Below are 27,465 nucleotides of genomic sequence, written 5' to 3' on the forward strand. Positions count from 1 at the left end.
AAAAAATATATATGTCGAGATAATATCCGCCTTGATGTAGTGTCTTGGTTAGGGTAATTACTCTATGTATTTACCGCTGGTTCAAACAATAAATAAATATAGACATGTATCACTTCGTAATTAGATATGCTCCTGTAACATTTGAATGAATAATAAAGGATTATGAGTAACTGTATATGAATGCCTTTTAATGATTTCGTACGTGATACATTGTTAAAGAATATATATTATATTATATTTTGTAAGTTTGTACGTTGAGTCCATGAAGAAAAACATAATAATGTTTAGGGCTTTTTTTACATCTAACAATCAAAACCTGTATGCATAGTTCCCAAGTAACGGTTTTATCTATTAATAAAGCTAAAAAGTTTACATTATGTTTATATTGAATTGAATGGTCATCGTCGGTCAAAATGGGACTACGATTAGAAGTTATTTTCCTACAGAAGTGTACACAGTACGCTTTCTCTGGTAAAAATTTAAGTCGTCATTCTTTGCAATGTCGTTGAGGGAGTTTATCATCACTAGTTGCAATTTATATTTCATTACAACTGTATTGTTATTGGCATATAGGATTGCCAGATAATTGACGTAAACGCTTTTGCTAAATTCTTCTGGAATAGCTAATATCAGTTTACTGATAGCGATGGTAAACAAGGTACTATTCAATCGCGAGCCTTGTGTGGTATGCATTTTTCATTCTTTTATCTGACGAGTATTCATTATAAATTCGTACTATCATTTATTATTATACTAGACAGATTTATTTATTTATTATACTAGCTTCGTTCGCCTGATCGTCTAGCCAGAGGGCACTACCCCTGGGACCCTCGATGCGTTCGCAGCCCCTTTACTTTACTAGAATATTAAGTATTTTAAAGATATCCATTAATAAAAGAAATATTAATGTGTAGAAACCATTTTCTGAATATTTTGGTGTTTTTACATTTAAAATCGCCTTAAGGAGTGAATAGATACAGAATTTAATATTTGTAGCAGAAGTATAATACTTGACCCTAGCCATACTGATAACAGGGAGTTGGCTTGAGGACTTCGTCTTCTTCTTTTAGTCCTTGTGTGTGTTCGTGTGAGGTTGTGTTAGTTGCCGGGCCAGATGATGCTCGTTACTTTGCTGCTATTGGCGCAGAGCGGACCACTTGATGTGCGGGCAGCTGAGCGCACTCACCCGTTCCCTGTTCATTTCTAGTCTTTCTTTTCCACAGACATTTGTAACGTACTTTTAATTCATTAAATAAAGAATCTGTGCTTTACTTCTAAATATTAACTAATAATCCCTTTCTTTTATTGTTGAATAATAATTTTGTAAATAATTAATTTAAATATATATAAGAGTTGTAAACATTTAATTAAATTTCATAATAAGGTATAAATTTAAAACGGGAAGGATGGGTGATATCAGAGGAATTAAGAAAGAGAAGATCTGACAGTATGGAGAAATACTGGGAGAACAGGAAACTGAAACACCCTCTCAAAACTTGACTAAAGTTATCCCTTGGAGAACGTAATAGTAAAAAAATTATAAATTTATTTATTATACAGTTGTTAGTTCAATGTTTTCCGCTAGATGGTAGCGTTTCATCCAAAATAAAAATCTAAGGACATACATCAAACAAACCAACGCACCAAAATGTGAGCACATACACCAAACCCCAACTCACCAAGATTTCATTTTCTATGTAATTATTATTGATTATACTATTTACTATTTATACTAATTATACTATGAGATATCATTTTCTATGTAATTATTATTTATGAATTTTCGAAAAGTGTTAATTTTATTTAACAAGAATTTTAATTTTCTTTATCTCTAATATAGATTTAATTCTCTGAGAAACTGGTTCATCAGTTGAGGGACTTTATAAAATTCTAATTAGCTTTGTTTTAAGAAATAGGTCAATCACTACAGAAACACAATGTTATTCTTTACGGAAAAATTAATTGAAAATTTTGTATGGTACGTAACCAATATTACTTTTATTTTTAATTATTAAAATTATTTATTATTATTAATAAGTGGTTTGAAGAAGTAAATATACTTTTAAATTAAATCTGGCTATGTTAAAAAATACTTAATGAAATTTTAAACAAAAAAATGCAGAAAATCATTTTAAACAATTTTAATCTTAACATATTAATTTATCAAATTTTTTTTCTATTACAGTAATAAAATATTTTTTTACTCTAAAATTTCAGTATTTTTACTTCATGGATTTGTTTTGCACTATTTTATAATCTAGTGAATTATTGTTCATATATTATATCTCTAAAAGTGTACAAATTATATTAAATAGTAACAGCGAATAAAACGGTACATGCTAAGATTGATATAAATGGTATGAAATGTTCCATTAGTAATTACAACATCGAGATATTTATACGTTAGTTGAATACCAAATACAATTTGTGATGTAATTATATAAGTTGAATTTAACGTAATCGGTACTTTTAGATTAGCATCCTAGGTTATGTTGATATGGTGTTGGATGGGACGTTGACCGACAAATACCGACCAACAATACTAATTATATATCGGTTTCCTGGAAATGTTGTGGAAATCGTAATAAGTTCTTGTTACGTTTTAGTTTAGACGGGAGTACATAGGAGTTAGGGCGATCAAATATTCATTTGTGAAAAGTATGGCAGATGATGTCCTCTTTACGAGTGATTCTAATTGTGCCCTTTAATGTGATTTTTAACTGATACCTTTGAACGATATTTAGCGGGTAATAATTAAGCATTCTTAAGCGGGACTGTCACAAGTTCAAATTTTGATTAATATTGAATTTTTAATATTCTGAATACCATGAGTTGAAGGTGCAAGGGAATTGTTTGTTATTTGTGTTACCGAATTTTTATAGCGTAATGATGCATAGTCTTTTCAACATTAAAATTTCATACTTTCCTTTCAACTTTTCTGCGTAGATTTGAGGAAAAATTTAGTGAAACTAGGTAAAAACTTACGTAAAAAAATATACTTATTTCCGCACTGAACATCTACGCTTATTTTTATTTCATTTTCAATATTTTGGTTTCTCACCTCTACATTTTCACAATCGGCTTTTTTCCCAGTGAACAATTTTTTCAATATGTTTTGTTTTTAGGATGTCTATTTTCATGTTTTTTCTTCAACGATGTTTCCCGATAACGTTTACATAGAATATTAGAACGAATTTTTAAATAACGAAATACATTTTTTTTTTCATATCAATAAATTACGTTTGTTTTTAAAAAATAATAATAAAACATTTGCATCTAAATATTTTATTTTTTAAATTTGTCAAAATATCTAATCTTTCAGTTAGGTTAGAAGTGATCATTATTAAACTCGATACAAAATTTACAGTTTTTATTTCAAATAAAAATAGAATATTTATTTAGTTTTGTAAGAATCCAGACCCCTATTAAGGTAAGAGAAAGTTTTAAAGTATTTGTTATAAAAGTTTCAACCAGCTACTAAATTATACCGAATAGAAGGAAATCTGCTAAATTTATTCTTTTTACTAAACAAAAATAAAAGTTATGTTGAAATAACGTATAAGATTTGGTAATCCTCTGGTGAATTATTAAACGAAAGTGTTCTTCATTGTCATATTTCTTGCTAACTCAACAAAACTAAGGTCTTTGAGTGGAACATGTAAATAAAAAATCCACTGTAAAATTTATCAGTTTATATTTATTTATTAATAGTATAGTGTATTGTAATCTTAATTTAAACAAAAAATAAATTATAAAATTGAAATAATAAAGTGTTGGTAAATCGAAAACCAAGCAGCTTTAACAATATTCTGTAGCTGTCATTAAATCTATAATCTGATGACAGAAGTTACACCTGATATCTGTTTTATTTCTCCTCTTCCTGCGTAGAATTATTCTTGGCTTCAACTCTACCACTATTTTGTAATGTATTGATTAGACAAAACATCATCGTTGTAATTAACTTAAGAAAATAAAACATTTCTTTTATCATATTATTTATCTACACGTGTATATTCTTTCTTATTATAGTATAAAAAATAAAAATAATAGCAATGGGAATCTAATATGGGTTAGATTGAATCATCCATCCAGCAGGTGAGAAATTTTCTGTACTGCAAAAGTAATTAAATTAAAATTTTCTTTCAAAGGATGTAACGTGCTGTAAACGTCCTATTGAAAATTAATATTTTAATAACGATATGGTTTTAAATTCTTGCCTGTTTATTTAATGCAAAAAGTATTTAAAATTTTTAATTGTAACTGATTTTTATATATTTAACAAAACTGATACTCACCGGGTTGCTCTAGTGATAAATCTCGTCGTCATTAATCAGCTGATTTTGAATTCGAGAGATCTCAGGTTCAAAAAATAATAAAGTTAGTTGTTATTATTCAGATTTGAATACAAGATCGTGGATACTGGTGTTCTTTAGTATTTGGGTTTCAGTTAATCACTTGACTCAGGAATTGTCGACCTGACTTTTTTCAATACAACACATTTACCGGTATAGTTACATTAATTACATTAAAATCGCTACGGACTTTAATTGTTGATGCAACTATAAATAAAAATATTAAAAAAAGACTAAATGAAGAAGAAAGGCCGATCAGTTTTTCTATGAACACTTTATTACGAGGTAAAAAAATTATTTATTGGCATTTGTAAAACCAATCGAATTTTTAAATATTTTATAAATCAGTAAAAGTTGTTCACATTTTTGTCTATTTACAATTTTTATGAGCTTCTTTCAGCGCAGCTTAATTATAATTTTAAATAATCGTCAAACAATGTAAAAAATTGTTTACTTGTACAGTTTTCAAGTTGATACAATACTTTGGTTACCTTGTTTTTTTATATTTTCATATGTAATGATAATGTATAGTCATGTAATATACAATTGTTGTACGTAACGTAACAAAATTGTTAAATTTTACTTAACTGCATGAACAAGTGTCAACATTACAGTAACAAGGCCTAACAGAGTATATCATAATTCTAAACCTACATCCGCAAAAAAAAAAAAACCAAGCACGTGAACATACAAAAGAACTTGCTATATATTTTTATGTAAAAAAACTCGGTAATGGTGTTTCCGAACGATTCTTAAGTCTGAAAGCATATTTATCAATGTTCCTCGACACGGAACACAACCGTTTCATAAAGCAGCTGCAAGTAACGCCTTTATCTTTAGTTACAATGATAAACTTTGTAACGTGAATACATTATTAAAACGCAACTATATTTTTCATTAAAAATTACTTCTTACGCAGATTACAAAAACCATATTTATTGTTGTGTCTTTAATTTAAGAATTTCAAGATCGGTTGAATTTTTAATATGCTACAAATGTTTATTATCATAATCCTACGCGTAAGACATTAATAATCTAACAAAAAAATTATTATTTTTCATAAATATTTCATAATAGATTATTTAACGATATAAAAAATTCGTCGATACTAACAATTAAGTGTAGTACGTTTTGTGGTATTTATAATTATTTGATGATTAAAGTTGCGTCAAAAATACTCATTGCAACCCCGTAGAGGAAGACACACACCTTGTAGCAATTCCGGTCGCTACACCACCCCTTCCATTCCGACCCCTGAGGGGCATTATCGGAGGTCGTCTTCAACCCTCTAACTGATTACATCTCAAAGTCATCAACCAGGCCTCAGTCGGGATGTCACTGATGCAAATGCCTCGGCAGACCTTTAAATTGGCAGACATTTAAAAATTATTATCTGTCAACACAGTTTTAGTCTTCTTTTGGACATCTTTACTCTTTTTTTCCTACAATGTCACCCTTTGAACTAGCTAACCGAGTCGGTGGAAGCGCGTATCCCGCGCATAGTACGATTTTAATACCAATGCTTTTGACTGTAAATGCCTCAATCATCAACTAAGTAACGAGTCAATACAATGCTAAACTCATACTGTTCAAAATGTGTTATACGTAAAAATGAAATTCGGATCTACATCCCATCCCATCAGGTATGATGTTTATAGTGGGATCTACATCCCACTATAAACATCATACCTGAAGACTGCCCTTGGCTATACAGTACCACACCTTACGGATGTATGGAATACCATGCCCTCGGTAGCACAGTCATCCCCCCGTACAGTTCTCTAACTAGTCTGATAGGTTCAGCCTTGTACCGGAGACAGACATGGAGGAAGTGGTCCACCGTGTCATCAACTCCGCTATTAGGGCATAGACCTGAATATACTGAACGAAACCTAACCAATCTGTCCCGAAAAGCACCATGGCCGGAAAGGAATTCCGTAATATAATGGAATTAGGTGGATAATGCGTGGTTAGGTGGATTGGAGAAATCCACCTAAACGCGCCCAAGTCAGACACAAATGGAAACATGCCATGCGTGTAACAACCAGCAGGGGAGTCATTCCACCTGGCCTGCCAATATATAAAATCCTGGTCTTCAATTTCCCGCATACGTTCCGAAGTAAGAAAACCATCCTGTTTGGAAATATAACGTTCCTTACATCCTACGGGAAGAATATCTATCGGGTTAATGCCAATAATAACACAGACTGCCTCCGACGACACAGTCTTGTAACCGCCGACAACAGCTAACAGAAGGAGATGCTGGGCTCTCAAAAGAATGTTCCTATAACACCTAAAGATGATGCGATAAGCCCAGATAGGCGCAGCTTATACGAAAGAGCCTCACTTATATCCTTGTAGAGGATACGCATGGTACGGAAATTCAACTTCCAATCGGGATTCCCGTAGGGGAAGAAATCTGCCTTGTTACGCTTCCGATCACCCCCCCCCCCATGATCTATCCCTGATGGGCTTTAACGAGAGTCGTCATTCGCCCTCTAACATTTTACATCTCATAATAATAAGCCAGACCTCGTTAGTATCAAAGATACTCAATTAAAATTCAACAAAAAAAATCAATGTTACCCTGCTAGCAGCCAACATATACTTAATAATAATTCAGTGTTTCAAATTGCAGGAACCGTTGAAAGATTCTTAAGTACAGATGTCTACTATTAATCAAAAGTGTCAAATATCATTTACATTTTTAGGAAGGAGTTACCGTTTTCATTTACTCACAGTTGTTACGTAAATATGATAACAGGTATTCCTGTTTACAGAGATATTTTTCGTTGATTATCTTTGGTAATTTTGTTCATCCTTTTGCTTTTCGTAAGTAAATTTTTACGTATCTGTATCAACCTTACTAAAGTGCAATAAAGTATCTATAATGTTATCTAAATTGTTTGCTATAGTGTCTGTGTTACGTATATTGCTGTATCCTAAGCTGTGGCTTTCACGACCCTTGACGCATAAAATTATATAATACATTTTTTTATTTATTATAGATTTTAGGACTTACTGATTTTATATGTAGTAATTTCTCTTTCAAACCAGTATGCTTTCCTTTATTTGATATTAAGGTTATCTTATGGTTACTTAACATGCACATTCAATGCAGTCGAGATGGAGACCATCGTTAGAACGATGTTATGCAGTTCGGTGGACATCGATTCTATGACGGATTTTATGTCGGGAATACTGCAAATGAAAGATCGGGAAGCGAGGGAGTGAGGAACAGCTCCGTACGAAACTGCCGTTCGCCCGTGTTTGCACGGGCGGTCGGTGGAGATGATGTGCGGGGACTCTCGAGCCCCTAGCTAAAACACTGAGTCCCGATAGGACCGTCCTTTCGGGGATGTCCCCATTAGAGGTGAAGCACCAAGGACTGAGTCCCGATTGCTGGATCAGCAGAAAATATATTATAATCTGATATTTACTGCATTTTTATAATTATATAAAACGAAGGTGGTTTATAAACTTTTATTTAATTATACGTAATGTTCAACAGTTTTTAGATATTTAAAAAAAGTAATAAGTTGAAAAAACTGGTTATTGTGCTGTTTTACAATATGCTTATAACCAATTTTTGTTGACTAACCATGAGTTCCCACTATCTTACAGAATTATAAAAAAGGGATTACATACGCTACGATTATCTAAGCCAGCGGATTATTTATGCTGACGACTGATTAGTGGGTGATTTGCGTGAAACAGGAGGCCAGCCAGTCATATATAAGTAAAATTTATGCTGTTAGAAATGGCAAGCCGGCGTTTTCCAAAGTCCAAGTGCCGGCCTCAGTGGTACGGTTGGTAGCGTCTCGGCCTTTCATCCGGAGTTTCCGGGTTCAAATCCCGGACAGTCACGGCATTTTCACATGTTAAAAAATGATCAACTCATCTCATTCTCCGAAGCAATACACAACGATGGTCTAGGGAGCTAAAGAAAAAAGACTCCAAGTAAAAGAAAACGTCTCTAGTATCAGTTGAGGTGTATTTTTTAACTTTTCTTGTTTTGAAAAAGATATCATAATAATCTCTTAAAAGCTCATGACTCTTTTGTACATTCCTTCATTTTTTGATGCAAATCTCATTTTTTATTATTTTATGGATGAAAGAAAAATTCAGGTTATAAAAAAAATATTTTTTAATTTAATTATGTAACATTTTACATAAAATGATTCAACCACGTCATCATCTGTATGATTTTATTGGACTAAGACTCCCGCTGTTTAAAAGAGCGTACCCTCAAGAGTTGCTTGAGCTCAGAGTACATTTTCACGTGTGGTCTAAAATTAGCAGTTGAGCCACTCACATGAGTGTTTTTTTGTCTCACAAAAACTTCTACTAATAAATTTCCTTGACTTACAAGAAAACAATATACTCGTATTTAATTACTTTGTATTTCTGAACCAGTTTTCTAAATTTAATTTTCAGGTGTATCCGAATGTGATACATACATCAGTGATATATACATCATTTAAAAGAGTGTCCATTCATAATCATCGCTTTATTTAAATATTTGTTCTGTTTCAATACACTAATATAAATACTTGTAAACTATACGCCATATGGACGGCCATACATCACAGTTAGATAGGTACTACATATTCCAATGTTGTGTGTTTAAGTAAATCCATTTCCAAATCTATTAAACATATTTATTACAGAAAAATAGATACCAAATATGCACACTTCTGTTTCTATTCTCAGATACTGCAAAACATGATTTAGGTTAGATTAGGATCTTAAATGTGTAGGATTTTCAAGTGAATTAGCTGCTAAAGAAGCAAGCAGTAGTGAAGGTTCTAATCCGTTTCGTTTGTACCTACTTTCTACAATGATGAATAAGGAAGTTTGGCAGGGAGAACAATAGGCCACTTTTAAAAATAACTTGCATTAAATAAAGATATTCTAATAAATAGAAAAGCAAATCAATTAATTGTAAAAACATTTTAGTATGTATTTATTAGTGAAAAATTTTATTATTGAAACATAAATTATTTATCAAATAACTATTTAGTTGACTTACCTCCAGACACTTCGCAGATAAGATTTATATCACTTCCTTCGTTGTACGGTTCTAATAGTTTTGTTCTGTCTCGTCGCTTGATGTCAAATATTACTGGTCTATCAGGAGGAACTGCAAATAAAAATAAATAAATATTTTAAATTAATATAATTTTTTTGTAATGTTAAACAAATAGTTATAATTCAAAATTATTACGATTTTAAACATGGCAATTTGATTAAAAAAAGTTATTTAAACAGTACGAATTAAAATACCCTTAAGAAATTATGTTTCAGATGATCTTTAAGGAACTACCAGCCGGCTAATTTTCTGAAATATTAGCTCCCAAACGTATTCTAAAAGAAAATTCTTTAATTTTTAAAGTGGATGTTTTACAATTTGTTTTTTTTTTTTTTACTTCCTTGTAAGAAGTAAAGGAAGTGTTGTGATCGCGAAAAATTTCGGTTTTAGGATTTCAACGGAAATATCCATTTTGAGCATCCCTGAATCCATTTTGACTAGTTTCGGCGTGACCTCTGTAAGTTCTTTATGTATGTACGTACGAATGTATGTATCCCGCATAACTCAAAAACGATTATCCGTAGGATGTTGAAAGTTTGGATTTAGGACTACTGTAACATCTAGTTGTGTACCTCCCTTTAAGACTGCAATCGACTGAACCAGAAGTGTACAAAAAAAGCCCAAAATATAAAAAAAATGGATTTTGGAAATTTTCTTAATTATAGTAATAAGCCCTCATTGAGACGGTATATCATAAGAGGTACTTCTTTCTTTAGTTCCAGATTTATAGCCAAATTAAATTTTAATTAATGAAATATTTGGGTTTTAGAACGGGAAGGCACTTCGGATCGAATAAGACTTCATCTCTTTTTTTAACTTTTTTTTTATTGCAATATATTGATTTATTAATTATTACTAACCTATGATTGTAAAAAAAAAATTATGATAAATAATAATTCAATAATAATAAAAAAATATCAGAAGTTATTAATGAAATAAAATTTTATGTACTTTTCATTTTAAAAAAAATTATATATGTAAAATTGGTGTTTAAGGGATGTCATGTGCTGCCCACATCAGATTTTTATTATATGAATAATAATTTTATAACTTTCACAAAAAAAAACTTCGTATAAATCTATGATAGAAAACTGACAGGTACACTGTAATGATACTTTCTATCTTTCAGCAAAATTTTACTAAATAATTTGATAAGAAATTTATGGAAATTGCTTTATGATAATCCAACAGCTCCGAGATTCAACTTTTTTTTTTATAAATAAACATATACTGTTCTCAATTACTAAGAAATATTGATTTGATTCTATTGATCTTTTCTATACTCAAAAAATAAATTATTAAGGATTAAAGAAATTTACTAAGTATATTTTTAATATTTCCTAACGAATGATGGAATTACCTATTATGATTCTGCATGCGTCTAGCAGCGGAATCCACACGTAGCCAACCGCATTTCCATTCCTGTTACTAATCCCGATTTTATTAATTCTATTAAACATACTCTTCGAAGAAGGTGGGAAGGTGACTATTACAATAAATAATGGTAAATAAACTACAGTATATCAAGGATGCGGTGTTGCCATGGAGCTTTGCAATCCGGAATAACCGTCGAGAGGAATTTATTATTTGCCGTTTACGAATAGGGCATACTAATGTTACATTTAAACGATTAGTTTTAAAAAAATCTAGCACATGAACGATTAATGAATCAGACAGTTCAAAATTATTACAGACCGTACGAAATTATTCTACTGGAATTCGCAACTTTCAGCCGATTTACAAAATAAGAATTTCTCAATTTATTTTTCATAACTATTTCTAAATAAGGTTTTTTCTTTTGTTAATATTTTTAACACACTGAGATTAAATTTAATTGCTATTAAATTTTAATCTTATTTCATTTTTCTTATTAATTAATTGATTTTTTTATTTCTAATAATCGTATTTGTTAATATTAGTTGAAGCCAAGACTCGTTTTTGTTCGCTGCAAATGACAAATAACGATACACCACATCCTTGTAGACTGTGGTGCTACGCTTCATTGTATCGTAAATTTAAATTAGGAGCTAACATCCAACATATTTTAAGAAAAAATTCAATGATTCTATCGAATATCTTGTCTTTAAGGCTGTGCATTTGTACGCGACAATTTAATAATTATTAAAGTACTTTTTTGTAATATTGTATTATGTTTGTTCCGGGCGATGATAACGCAAAAGTGTTTTTCGTCCCTCCAAAAAAAAAAATTATAATTCTTACCCAGAAAAAAGCATATAAATTTACTGAAAAGAGAGACACATGCTTATGTACTTTCTCTGTGGTGTAAAAAGCATAATAGTTAATGTCTTTTTTAAACAGTTTGTTCCAGTATTTTTATGACTTATTAAAATAAACGGCTTGGGTTTCAGTAATTATTTTTACTCTTGATTTCTCTGAGAGTTATGGTACTCGTTGAAAATCAGACTTCTATTGAAATAAATGAAGATTCCACTACCTGAATGTCATGTGGATTAAACGTATGGATTGAAATTATATTATAGAGCACTGGATTAGAGTCACAAAAGAAAATTGTAGGAAACTGCTTTACCTTCCGTTTACTTTTATAAACCTGCAGTCGTTCAGTCAGAAAACAAGACTGTTTTAAATTTTTTGTCTCTTGTATAGAAATTAATAAAAATAGCAAATGTTTGAAGCAGTTACAAAAAAATGTGTAAAAAATAATAAAATAAAAATATAATTTTTTTTTAATTTTGTTTAATTATATGTTTTAATATTATTGGTTTTATTTATTACTTTATTTCATTTTCAATTTTTTAACGTTACTGTTTTGTTTGATTTTCGATGTTGATATACTATATCTACTGAATTAAATCAGCGTATTTAGACACGCTTTTATTTTATATGATGTGTAAATTGGAAATGTCATAATCAGCTGACAACCTGTCAATATAAATTTATGTATTAAAAAAAATAATCTTTATTTGAATTGCCCCATACTCTTTGACTGAAAATGGACGAATTCCTTAACATTCAAATTTCCAGTATATTTTATTGAAATAAAAATGTATTACTGACTTTTATATTTATAACCATTAAAAAACTTTTCATTCTAACAAATTAAAAAAGAAATTACGTAATACAAATCAGACGTTAATACTTGGTAAAATAAGATTAATGTTTTGACTTTTCTTTGAAGAAAGACCTATTCTAATTTATTTTTAATGTATTTATTTATTTATTTATTTTTTTTTTAATTTATATTTGTATTTTTGTATTTAATGTATTTATTTTTAATATAAATTAATATTAAAAAAAATGTTTTTCTTTAAGCATGAATCAGTAAAATTAGTCTTTCACATTTTATAGGAATACTTTATATTACTAACGTTTTATTATTCTTAGAATAATAAATCATGGAGCATTAAATATTCTTAGAATAATAAAATATTTCATCATTAATTTTACCTTACCTGTGATAGATTACCCCAGATATATAACGAGAAAAATTACTTAGCATCTTATTAGCTTTCAATATCGCTGGTAATATGTATTTTCTTTTTTCTTTTTCACAATTATGTAGTCCCTGTAAGATCAGTGGTATTTAATGCGCTCATTAGATCGTATGTTCCCAGTTAGATTATTATTAATTAAAATAATTTCTAACAGTACGTGTTTAGAACACCGGCGCAACCCCTTGCCACTTTCAAATCGATGGATTTCTCAAAAGATGCTCTTTATTCATTGTTTTTTTCCGGACTACTTGATTATTTCAACTTAAAGAACTTACTGGAAAATTTACTTACTGACGGACACATGGTGACGTCTAGCACCAGGTATCTGTTATTCCATCGAGCATTTTCTGAAACGGGTTTCTTATCACTTATCATGCGACGCCGCATGTGTTCGGCTAAATAGGATCCCATGTAATTCTTGACAGTTCCCCTATGTTTTTTATTCTGCTATTTCAGCAATCCCAATAAATGTTCAATGGTTTGAGTATGAGCATCGCTGTGAGGATCAAAGAAATGGTACCGATGATTTACAATATAATGGTGGCGAAACCCTTACATTCTAGTGTATCGGTTTGTATACACGCTAGGAATCCGAATACAATACGCTCCCTCACCAACGTTGTCTGATAGCATTCAGCCGGATTTGAATTAATCTGTCAGTAATTTTTACAACGAGACACTGACCGTTTGCACGACTAACTTCACCAAAAACCCATTGTTATATTCAGCGAAAATTGGAAAAAACAATGGGTTGTTTTTTCAGTTGCCAAAAAGTCGCGCCAGTATGATTTTTGCGTCTCGAGAACATCTCATCGATTTCGACGGTCATGTCCTTTTCCCCAAATCTTTCCTTCCCTGTACTGTTCAGTATAGTTGACGCCTACTTCTTTAGTTAAATTATTCCCACTGACTACTGTATTCTGACCCGTACCCTAATCAGCAACAACACTTGATAGTTGGAACGCCCAATTATATACAAAACCTACGACGGTTACGAAGTTGAGATTCAAATTTTTTAGCCACATGAAGAGATGAATATTGATTTTTGACAGGCAATTACCTTTGTGATAGACCCATACAACAATGTCGGTTTTGTAAGGACGCATAGCGTTTACATTGCGATATGTTGTGATTCTCGGTAGAATGCTATACAGGAGCCGTAACTAAATGGAATATGTTCATTAATCAGCGAATTCCAAATTTTCATGTAAAAAGTCGGTAGTAAACTTAAACTGGGACGATAAAGGTACAGAACGAACTGGTGTTAACAGGTTGCAATATATTAGATACAGATACCCACTTGAATTTACGTAATTGCGGTAAGGAAAGTACTTTATCTTGAATTTCGGTTGGAAGCATTTATTCAAGTAGCATTTCTATATTGTTAAAAATAAATCCAGTATTTTAAGAAATAGTCATTGAGCCGGTACTCCATAAACTTTTAAATTTCATTGGAAACTTTATTGTATCTCAGGGTATTTATATGCTATTGTTTTATTCCGGATACTTTGAGTGACGATGCTTTACAGTATCTAAACGTAATCAAAACATATTTGATATTATTTATATGATATTTTTATTTTCTAGTTTCATAAACTATTCGAATTGTAATTAATAAAAATGTATTGTTATTGATTGCATGTGTATAGATCGGTTGACAAATGACCAGGCAGACTGAAAGGATACATTATAGTAACAATTACACAAGATTAAAATCTTAAAGAAACTATATTTTCTTTACGTGTTTTATCAAAAGCCATATTAATATAGAATTAATATGGTTTTTGTTGAAAAAACAGATTTATACGAGAATAATGAAAAACTATTAAGGTAAGGCGTCGTTGATTTCAGTGGATTGGTTATAGAAATTGTTTGAAGTTTTTTTTAAAAATACGCTAGTCCAAATTATGTGTGATTTTTATCAATCATTTAATTTCTACGATTTTTTTTGTAGATTGTAGAAGTAATTTTTTTATGAATATAGAAGTAATGTAAAGTAAAAACGGTGTTGCCAAATATTGAATTAATAATTAAATCATTAAGAAATATTTTCAAATTCAAAACAAAAGATTTTTCCATTTAGAACTATTTTTATTATTTCTAGAAGTTCTTTAAACGAAGCAGTTATAATTATTGTAATTGACATATATTAAAAATCTATATTTAGTTTTTATTTTATCATATTTAATAGGTATACGTATATATACAGAAATGCTTTACCTTATTTACTTTCTAAACTACTTTTAATTTTACGTGAAATTTACTGAATATTCTCGATATATAGGCAAGCCTGTGTAATAACAATTCTGCATGCTCGGACAATCGATTTCAACTCAGCCTAACCTGTAGGTGAATTCTGGATGAATATATAAAATAATGTCGGTAATTTCTTATTTTGTGTACAACTACCATAAATATATGCGTATATGTTTTTATATGTTGTATTTTGGAAAATAGGATTTATTGATTTTCTCGACATATGCTCAGCGTTGACGTAATATCTTAGAAGTATCTTTACATATATTTCTGTCTATACAAACACAAAGTTACACAAACACATACAAGAGCGCGCACGCGCATACACTAACTTGTGTAAGTGTATATATAAACATATTTATCAATTTAATATTAATGTACAAGACCGGGTACTATTATATATGTATTTCTCTATATTAATCTAGGATGTAGCACAGCGGAATGCATTAATCACTTCGTTTTCTCGAGTGGAATAAATGTTGATTGATGCAAATGAGTACAGTTAACTTTAGCTATCTTTCGTATACGTTGTATTTATAATAACTGTGCAAATATAATTAACGTTTAAATAGTTATAATTACTAACTAAATCATTAGTAATTATATATTTTATCAAATTTACAATTTTACCGTTTGTTCGGGCATTACATTTAACCGTCTTATATATTTTTAAAAAAGTATTTTTTTTGTTTAATAGCCTTAAATTCAAACTAAGGCTTTACAATTTTTCAAAAAATATACTGGTACTATGAACCAGAGTACCCTCTTCTTCAGCGTAAATACTTTTATGCTTTTTTTTTTCTCTTAAATATCATTTGAATAAATCTAATGTAATTTTCGTAGAATTTTTTATCAGCTTTAACTAAAAAAATTTTGAATATATTTTACATCTTCCAATGTTTTTATTCTGCGTACAACAGAGGGTTGCAAAATCGCTTTCACCTTACCATCTTCTATTATTCCGTTAAATTAGTATTATGTTAAAAAATTTATAGTATTTTAGGTGGTTCAGTTTTATTTTATATTCATTTAAGCCAGTAATTCTGTTGTTTAATCATTTGATATAAATTTTTGTATTGGTCCACAGGCTGCTTTTTCTCCAGATCTCATTAAGAATGCAGTGGTATTTTCTGATTGTAATATCATTAGCGTTGACTAATATCCTTTGTACCAATAGTGATGGTGAAACTAGTATTAAAGGTTCTTTAACACAATTACTTGGATTACAACCTCCAACTTTAACAATTTTAATTTAGTGATTAGGATTTACTTATGTAAATCTGGTGTATCCAGAATGTCATTACGAGCTAGATTAGATCAAAGTTTCTAATTCTTTTTTCATTATTATTTTTTATTTAATTATAGCCTGTTGTGATGCACTATAATTCTTATAAAAACAACTTAAGTGCTGTAACAAAATTCTAAAAATCTAACTGATCTCAGGAGTATTTGTTTAGTGGTATTAATTTTAACCTCTTTTTTAACTTTTATATGTCAATAGTAATATATTTTGAACCACCAATGTTTTCTTTTGTATAAAACTTAAATATAAAAGTTTTTTTTCAAATATATATATGTACTAAATAAACACTGTTTTAATAAGAAAAAGATATATAAATCGATTAATAATAGGTTATGAAATTGATGGTACATTTACTCAATGATTTAACGCAAAGCTGGGTGAAAATATTAAGTAATAAATCAAAAGACACTCCAGTAAAATTGGTAGTGGAAATTATACGAAAAGATAAAACTGTTTTGTATTGTTTAATGCCAAATGCAACATGTGATTATGTGGAATATAGTCATCAAGAATTGCTTAGTCATGGTGAGGAGATGTTGGACTTGCGCCCGAAGTACAGCACTTAACTCTACAAGTGATAAGCTCAGCTATTACAAGTGAAACCCCTCTAAATTGGCTACATTTTAGCCAACTATCGTTACCATCTGGTTCAGTGTGATCAACATTTTTAAATTTATTGAATCTCGATACCATTTTTTCCTTTACATTTTTTTGGCAATGAATATCTTTTTGATTAAATTTATTAATATTTTTTTTTTTTTTTTTAAGTAATAACAGTGTTTCAGTTGTAGCAATCTGTTTTATTCACCAAACATATTTTAAAAAAAAATGGGTTAAAAGTTATTTAATTCACCAAAATGATGTATGATGATAGTGATTGTTACAAACGGTAACAATCGATGTTATTTTCAAAAGATACAGTAACATATTATTTCTGAATTTTCATGAAAAATATATTCCAATTAAGTTCCAATAAAGAGCATAATTAAAGTGTATTTAACTATAAACTACTATAAAGGTAAAATAAAAACAGATATAAAGGAAAAGTAAACTTAACAGTACACAAAAATTATAGAAAGAAAATCGTACTATAGAATATTGTATTTAGATTCTTCAATTTTTATTGCCTCAAAGTTTATATACAATCAGTTCCACATATACAGAAACGATATATAAATTGAATCACAAAACAGTGACATGAAGAGAAGTTTCCATTGAAATTCCTCAAAGGAATAGATATGAGTTGTCGAAAACATTACATTTATGGTAAATTAAAAAACAGAACTAAGAATAACATATTAAAAAATTGTAAAAAAAATAGAAAAATGTAATAAAAAAAACAAACATAATCACTGATTGCTAAATAAAACGAGATGAAGCACGATTATACTTTAGAGAAGTTCCACTACAAATATCACGCAGTATCTCCCAGTTCCAATACATGGAATCGTTTCAACCATGTCCTCATTGTTGTCCAATAGGTTCCCGACCAGTGGTTTACGTGATTGTTTAGATGTAATTTGAATTCTTAACTAAATCGTTCAACCTCATGAACGTATGGTAATTCTAGATTGTGATGGATGTCACTGTTTTTTCACAAGCCACAGTGCTTCCATTGTGTTACTGGTTAATTTGTTCTGGAACCGCTAGATAATATCAATGTTGTTTCTACATGCCGATCCCCAGAATTAGATGCATATTGTATTTTTTTTTTATAACTTTGAATAAACATTTTAATTTATAAAAAAAATAGAATGTTATTTTAACGTACTAAATATCTTTTATTAATCTTTCATCTAAAATATTTTTGTTTTATAAATAGCCAAATTTATTGTTTCATTAATCGTATCTTTTTTCTAAGTAGAAAAAAATGAATTCTTGTAAAAAATATTATAAATTTAATTTATCAAAACAAAGACTTTAATCCAACATTTCCACTACAAAATAATTTTATTAAAATGTTACATATTATTCAGAAAACTACTCGGAAGAGTACTTAATTTTTTATCCCACTGTATTAATTATAAAAAACAAAAAAAATATATATTGCTATTCATACCGAAATTTTTCTAGTTCTCAACTCTTTTTTTTTTAATAATAATAAAAGCTTTTACTTCAATAATAGTGATACTCCTATTATTTACTCCTGCAATAGTGATTATTAAACCAAGATTTAAAAGAATTTCAAAGATAAATACAAAATAAAGTGACCAGCTTTCTTGTTTATAAATCGGTCGATCAAATTGATCGATCGAGATAAGAATTCCTCACATTTGAATTAAAATGGATTAGATAGAATGACTTCCAGGCTGTACGCTTAATTTTTTTTTTTTATAGTTACTGCTTATTATAAAAAGCGTTCTCTTTATCAGAAAGTAGGCAAATGGACTTCAATGATAGTCCAAATTTTGCTAAATTTATTTAAATATAAGAAAACTTATAAACATTCTAAAAATAAATTTTCCATTTTTTATAAAACTGGTACATTTCCTTTAAAGGTAAGTCAAACTAACGTACGTTTTGTATATATATAAACATATATTTTATTTTATATTTTTTCGTTACTTTTTTTCCTTTTTTTGTTAGACTTAGTCTTAAACATTAATGGAATTCATCAGGAAAATTTGAATAATCCTATTACTAAAGCGTTGATAGAATACCAAGCATGATTATGAGGTAGTGAATATTTACCTTTACTGAGCGTTTCTTCGTCATTCATATTTTTGTTCTTTTATACAAACAAAAGAATATGAAAAATATTTATAATATTTACAATTTAAAAAAAAAATAGGTTGTAAATATATTATTTTCTGCATTTTAAAAATTCTACAAATTCTTTTCATTTTACATTGTCTGACTGCAGTAAACAATACAGATCAAAGGATACAACACTAAATTGGTGTCATTTTCAAAACGAATTTAAATCTTTTACATAGAATGATTTCAATTTTCCACGCTTCCACAAAATCACATTAAGTTACTGTCTTTTATTGATGTGGATTAATATTTAAGAAAAATTTAATTTAAAAATAAGGTAGATGAAAACAAAGTTTATGGAATACATTAGTAAAAATAATTAACACAAGTTTGACATTGCGATCACACGTAAAAATTAAATTCCCATATTGACGCTGTAAAATTATGAATGCTACGTAATTATGAAAATAATATAACTAACATTGAATCAATTCTGCAGAAGTATCAAATTATAACTTTCTTGATTTGGCAAAAATAGATAACTACACCCTTTATTCAGGTAATGAGCGTACCTGATTAGATTTTTATACTCATGGATCACTAGGCCAGGATGTTAATTAAAACTAAAAAAAAAAATTGACCGAATACATTTTCGAGAAATCTTAGGTTTAAATATAATAAAATATTTGTTTATATTTACAACCGAACCAGTCACTGATTGAATTATCCTTTAAACTATCAACCTCTTTCACGGAAATTTGGTATAACCGATTTGCGCTATTACAAAACACCACGATTTGAAAATTATATTATTACAATGCTCAAAGCACAGCTTTTTCTAGTATAACCACTAAAATTGATAATTAAAACAGTACATGAAAAGTGGAATTTTATAAAAGAAAAAGTTACAAATTTAAAAAAAAATTCAAAGAGGGAAAGATTTAAGACTTTTGAAACGTATTAAACAGAAAAATGTTTTAAAGAATGATTTTTTTATCTAGTCCCTGAGATAAACAAAGCATAGGTATTTTATTTATATACTGTATATCATCTGATTTTATATGAATTTTTAAGTACTTGGCATGTCGATATAAAATAATACATTCGATTTAGCTAAGCAGTTAACGGAAGTTTAAGGATTGCAATTCTAAAACTAGATAATTTTGGAGTAAAAGGTAACATAAAATGTAAAATGCATTTGAAGAAAGATTTATTATACAGAAAATAATTGAAGGTATTAGTTATAAGACGGGTGATGAAATAACATGATTAATTAAGAATAGAAAGGATTGGAAACACGTCTATTAAATCAGTTAAATTGTTCATCTTCATTTTCATATGAGGAAAACGACAAAATTGATCTTACTATCTCACTTAAAAAAACTAGATTGGTGAATCATTTACTATTACATTAACGGTTTGAAAATTTATATTTAAACATAGGGAAGACATTAGAAAAATAAAGCAAATTTAAAACTAATAAACAAAATACAAACAAATGAAAATTAACTATGTGCTAAACATATTTTGAGATATTTTTATTAACACAGATTACACCGAAAACTTTTTAATGAGTATATTATATAATTAACAAAAATAAATTATTTTGTGTTTTAATAATAATTATTATACATTACATTAAATATGTACGTTATTCATAAAATAATAAGTTTGTAATCTACAAATGAAAGCGGAGATAAATCTCCTGAAGATCATTTAATTAATTAAAAACGATTGTTATAAAATAAAAAAGTTAATTGTTGTTAATTTGAAATTCTAAAATACCTAATTTTAAAGAGTTTCGAATTTTGTAAATACCCTAAATTCCCTAACTAAAACTGACGTTGCTAAGTAATGTGGGATAATTTATATAAGTTAAGTTACACTTAAAAAAACACATAATATTTTAGTCGTATATCATTCTATTTTATTGTTGGCTTTACATTTCATTAATAACTGTATAACCTATAAACTGTTATAATTTGTTTTTTTTCTTCATATTTTTGGTAATTCATAATACATAATATTTAGGATAAATAAGGAAATCAAATACAATAAAATCTTGAATGAAATTACAGTAATTTATTGTCATTTATTTAAATTATGTAAAAGTAAAACTATACCAAATTCAATAGCTCTGAAGTTAGTTTCATTCAAACTAACTTCTTATCGCACCAACTATTCAACTAACTAACTGGAATTGTCTGTTTTATGTATTAGTCTGTATCTATAAATTATTAAACTGTCAACTTCAGACTAAAACTGGATAGTTTATGTTATGATAAATTATTAAAACTGTTAAAAAAAAATTTGATTTAATCAGAGATGTTAATTTATGAAATATGTGTACACTTCTTCAAAATTTCCATTATTCATTTATTTCACGTTTTTTATGACCAATAAAACTACTAAATACAAATATAAATATACAAATAAACACTATTAAATAAAAAATATTTTTATAGGACTTAGAGCGAAAAACAAACATTACGTTAGATATGTTTTAGTTAATGATGACTGAAAGATGCATAAAATGAGGATTAAACTAAAGAATAATTTTTTTTTTTCTAATCACGTTTTGCTGACAAAGAAAATGTTTTAATTCAGTACATCTATAATAAAACTATATCGGAGTAATTTAATGCTCTCCACTTTAAGTTTTCTTCTTATTTGTAAAATTAAATTTAGATTTAATCCACCGCGTTGGTCTAGTAAAACTCACGCAGTTGAGTGTTCTTAGGTTCAAATCCTTGTAAAAATAGATGCTCTTACTCGGATTTGAATATTAGGTCGTGGATACCGCTGTTCTTTGGTGGTTGGTGTTCAATTAACCACATGTCTTAGGAATGGTCGGCCTCATTCTGTTGAAGACAAAAAGTTTACCGGTAAATTTACAGTTACACTCCAATCGCTAATGACTTTAATTGTTGATGTGACTATAAATAAAAAGACTTAAAATAAAATTGTACATTTATGCAAATAATTTTATTTTTATGTATAATCATTTTGTTTTTCCCCAAAAATAAAGAAATGGAAAGTAGTGGAAAAAAATATTTAATGCATTTTTTTAAAACTATACGGACTAATTTTTAGCAATCGTATAATATATAAATTATTTATGATCTATTTTTCTGTACACAATTAGTCATTTTTCATTGAAAACATTTGGCCATAAATCGAACTACAATAAACCTATTGATAAAATAGCGACTTCAATAAAGTCACGCTGGTTCGTAGATGATAATCTTTCCTTTTTAAAACATAATATCTGTTTTTCAGAGAGGAAAATAAGTTTTATTTTCTATTTTTTGTTGTTTAATTTATACAAAAGTAGAAGTGAAAAATTCATAAATTGACAAACGATCTTTTTCAAGAAATATATACTTTAAACAGTAAAGTATACTCAAATCAAAATATCGGGTAAATTATAACAGAATATTAAACAATTTATCAAATGATCTTTTGTTTACTGCATTGAAATTAAGAATAAAAAAAAGACTGTTGTGTTTCTTGTAACTTATAAATTGTATAGTTATATAATTAACATCTCTTACATGATTGGTAATTTTAAATTCATGTAATGAATTTTCGTAAGGGACTATTATTTCTGTTAGATTATTGATTATTGTTATGTTAGGGATCATTTCTGTTAGATATTTTGATCTTCTGTAAGTTTCAGTGTAATCCAGTTTTAATATCCAGTATTTATGTTTAGAATTTAATTTTCAGTTTACATAAATTTTAATTCCGGTTTGTATAGTCATCAATCTATATAAATAAAAATGTAAATGTTCGTTTGTGAAATTTTGACACAACGTTGCATTCGAATACACTGGTTTTACATACCTACTATTTATATATCTAAGATTTCACACCTGTGACAGGTAAAAACATGCTTTTTTTAAAAACAGTACTATCTGTTGGACGTAAAAGCAGCCACACGTTATAGTAAATATTTTACAATTCCATTTCAATGTTTCCGATATGTGTGTTCGTTATAGACTAAAAAACTACTGGACCCATTTACACGCGGAGAAAAGGGCAAAAAATCGGAAAAGGGAAAAATCAAAAAAAAGAAAAGGAAAGAACGTAAAAAGGGAAGAAGGAAAAAAGAAAAAAATGGGAAACGGAGAAAAGGAGATGAAATGAGGGATAGGGAAGTGGGAAGTTGTGGAAAGAGAAATGGAATATGGTAAAAATGAAAATGGGAAAAGGGAAAATGAGGAAAAGAAGGAAAGAAAGAGAAAGGGAAAAGGGAAAAAGGAAATGCTAAATTTTTTGAAGTTCTGTAATGTTCATTTTGTTAATGTTTTATCAAACTGTCCATTGCATTCATTTAATCTATATATATATATATATATGTGTGTGTGTGTACTCAAATCTAGCAACATGGAAGTATAAACGGGTCTGCTAATAATAAATAAAAATAATATTTATACGGATAAATTAAAACTTGCCAGGTAATTGAAATATCAGTTGTGAATTAATACTTAATATTAAACACAATGACAAATGTTATTCTTATCCAGAGTAATTGTAAATCCGAGCCAACATTTAAAAAAAATAAATAAAAAAATAAATGAACTAAAAAAATTATACTAAAAGCTAAATAATATTATCCTTTTTTTTTGTTTTATTTCGACTTTATAAAATTTATTCCAAATTTAAGAATTATCCTACCAACATCGTTTTATTTTCTTACTTGAAACCAACTTTAAATTGTCAAGTTAAATAATTAAAGAGAGCAATATTCATTTCATTTTATTCTACATCATTAATGTATATTTTTATTTAACATACGAATAAGCCTATAAAAACACTGTCGAAACATAATAAACGTGATACAGAAATGTGACTATGAAGACTTTTTAAAGAGCATGAAAATGCATTATTTTTTAATGTATCACAGTAGAAAAAAAAAATTAGAAACGTTATGAAAAAAGCCTGGACTCGGAATGATTGTAATTCGGGAATATATATTACAGTCTATTACAATCAGATATTAATCATTCATGGTGACAAAACATTAATAATGTATTAAAATATTTTTGTGTGTATATATATATATATATTGATTATTCAATCAGATGATTGGTTAGATAATATTCTCCACACCTTCCAATCTCATGGAAATCCTTTAGCCTCAACATATTTATTACTCCGAAATCCGCAACTGACATTTTGAAATCATTGCTTTCTTCTTCAATTTTTATATTTTACACATCTATCATCATAATAATAAATTTTAGATCATCTAATACTTGATGCACCCACCTAGTTAGTCTCTACAAGATTCTGCTATAAATTTCAATTTTCGCCCATCTTTATTAAGACCTTTTCATTTCAAATTTTATTAGTCCACTTTTCTTTTTTTTTTTAACCTCCGGGACCACCGTTAGGTATTGCTTCAGAGAATGAGATGAATAGCAAGTGTAACGTATGAAAATGTAGTGCTTGACCGGGATTCGAATCCGGACCTCCGGTTGAAAGGCCGAGACGCTACCACTCGTACCACACAGGCTGGCTTATTAATCCACCTAACTTTAATTATACAACTTTAATACTATGTTTTACGCTAATAATTTCATTTTCCAACTGAAAAATCTGAAACATGAGTTGGTTCTGAAAATATTTTACAACAGGATCTTCTTAGAAGGAATCAAAAAAAAAAGTATATAATTATTAAAATTTGTTTATGTGGGGTCATTAAGATTAAAATTATATAAAAATTCGATTAGAATTGAAAGCTCATTCTTTTCTTGAATTCAGTTATAAATAGAAATAAAACCTAACATTCCCAAAACAAAATACATATTTTTGTCTAACTATTTTACTTTTTTTATTTTGTATATATTTTTTTATGTAACTATATAACTATTTTACATAACAGTTATTTTTATATAACTGTATTATGCTAATTTTCTAAGTTCCTAGCCATAACTATAAGTTTGTGGTTGTTTTTATTTTACTTGAATTTTTTTTTTAATTCATGTAGTTGGCCAAGATCATCATGTTTTTTCTTAAATATAATTTAAAAAAAAAAAAAAACAATAAAATATTCTTTAAAATCTGTCAATTACAATCCACCATCAATCACTTGATCGGTTACATTCTCCCTTTCCTCTTTGTTCTCAATTTTTTTTTTTTAACCAGTCTATTACATGCCACATATTGTTTATTTGCTCCACCTTCTTGTTATTACATAATAACTTCCCGTAAACGTATTAACTACGACATCATCTTCATTTCGGATTTGTTTTAAATAATCTGGAATGATTTCGAATCACTCGTTTAGATCGGGTTGTTTAGTTTCATATTCTGTTTGTAAGTAGATCTTTTTTTATCGCTAACGATCTGTTTGCTTAATCTTTGATTGATTTATTCCCTCTTGTTTTCCTGATTTTGTTAGGTATCTACTAGATCTGTGTTAAAAACGAAATCAAATTTAGAGATTCTAAACTCTTCCTTTAATATTTGTGATTTGGTGGAATGTTTTGGGGACTCTTTGTTCTAAATATGGATCTATCCAATCCAACTGCGAGACCTGCTTTCAAACTAGTGACTTGCAAAAACCGAACGTCAAACTGAGGAGCTTACAGAATAAAATCATAAATTATAATATTAATTCTATGCATGTTAATAATAGGATTACATTTTATCTAAAACGAAAATCATTAGGTGGAATATGTATGTATATTAATGTAATGAAAAACACTTTATCAGCTCTTCAAATAAATAAACTGATGTAGGCTTATATAAGTAAAGTAATTCAGACAAAGTAACTGAATAATTGAACACAATTTGCAACTTTATTACGCAGCAACCTGTTGAAACATTAATTTTTTATCAGATAGATTGTAATATTGTATTTAATTTTGATAGTTCTTACTGCATAACACTTTATGTCTCAGCATAATATCCCATAGTAGTACGAGTATAACGTCTCGTATAATGTCTTAATTTACACTATTCGCTAGTTTAGTGTCAATAATTTAATTAGTAATATAAATCTATTTTAAAATATTCGGGAGATAATGTAGAGATTTATAATTTTTTTGTATTAATATAGGTTTTTCAATTTTTTTCGAAGGAAAGAAACCATAATTTGTAAATAACAAAATATTAGTTTAACATTAACAGGAAAAATTGAAATATTTAAGCATATTCAGAGGATTTTCATTTTGAAAAGGTAATGAAAAATCTTTTCGTATTGTTAGGTTGTGATTTTTTAATTACGAAATTATATTTATTAGAATATTATTTTTTATAAAAATATCTAAATTATGATTTTAATTATCGACAACTAGTGATCAAAAGTAAAATGATATTTAAGTTAATTTAGAAACTGTTTGACAGATTTTTTTTACATTTTATAAAACATGATCACAGTCATTTATAAATAAAAATATGAAAATTAACAACATATTTGCAAATAAAAAAGTATTTCTAAAGAAAAATATATTAATTAATTTTATTTTAAACTGGGAAACTTAAAAGTATCTTACGTTTGATGTTTATGTTTCAAGGAAGTCTAAGTTTTATGTAGTTAATAAATAAAAGATATGGGAATATAGAGTTTTTCATTTTAAAATTTTAGTTCTTTATATTTACAATAAATATTGTACCGCTAAAATATATTCTGTAATATAAAATTTTCTAGAAAAACCTAGCAGGCTATAAAGGAGAAATACATAGAACTGAAATATGTCTTTCATAATATTTCCATCTAAATGAAATATTACTTCTATAAAAAGAAAGAATTTTTTTCTTCTATTAACAGTGAATGTTTTTTATTTTTATTTTTTTTAAATTATTAATCTAATGATCCTTTACTGAAATTTCAGCAAAGTTTATTTAATATCGCTTACTAATTATAATAAATATATACCATTCTTTTAAGAGTTTTCAAAGTTGTACATATTTTAATAACTTTTCTGTAAGACACATTCGGTGAAAAAACTCTGAAATTTGTTCTCAATTTTATAATAAATAATTTCAGTACGAAAGGTCTAATACAGAGCTTTTTTATATTATATTTTAAATTATTAAATTTAAAGTATTAAATAAAATGATACTTTTATTTAATTTTCGTCAGAACGTGACCAGATATATTACTCCTGAATTTGATTCTGATTTGCTATAACCGATTTAAATAAATTTTAAGTTGTTATGAATAATTGAAAAATTATAAATTTGCCTTGTTCTTTTTTTACTTTCCTATTTTGTACCCTGCAGTCTGACTAGTGATCAATAAGCAATTCTCCCACGGCCCAATGGGATGAGGTTGATATG

At 28.2% G+C, this 27,465-nt stretch overlaps 1 protein-coding gene across 1 annotated transcript in view; it reads right to left on the reverse strand.

The window, feature by feature from the left end:
- The window catches only part of side-IV (sidestep IV transmembrane protein), a 430,043-nt gene that overhangs the window by 284,842 nt on the left and 117,736 nt on the right, over nt 1–27,465 (reverse strand). The window contains exon 3 of the mRNA XM_075365383.1: nt 9,385–9,495. Within this exon, the coding sequence (XP_075221498.1) occupies nt 9,385–9,495 (111 nt within the window). The remainder of the gene's footprint in view (nt 1–9,384; nt 9,496–27,465) is intronic.

This window comes from Lycorma delicatula, chromosome 5 (genome assembly GCF_047948215.1).
Source record: "Lycorma delicatula isolate Av1 chromosome 5, ASM4794821v1, whole genome shotgun sequence".
NCBI classification, from domain to species: domain Eukaryota; kingdom Metazoa; phylum Arthropoda; class Insecta; order Hemiptera; family Fulgoridae; genus Lycorma; species Lycorma delicatula.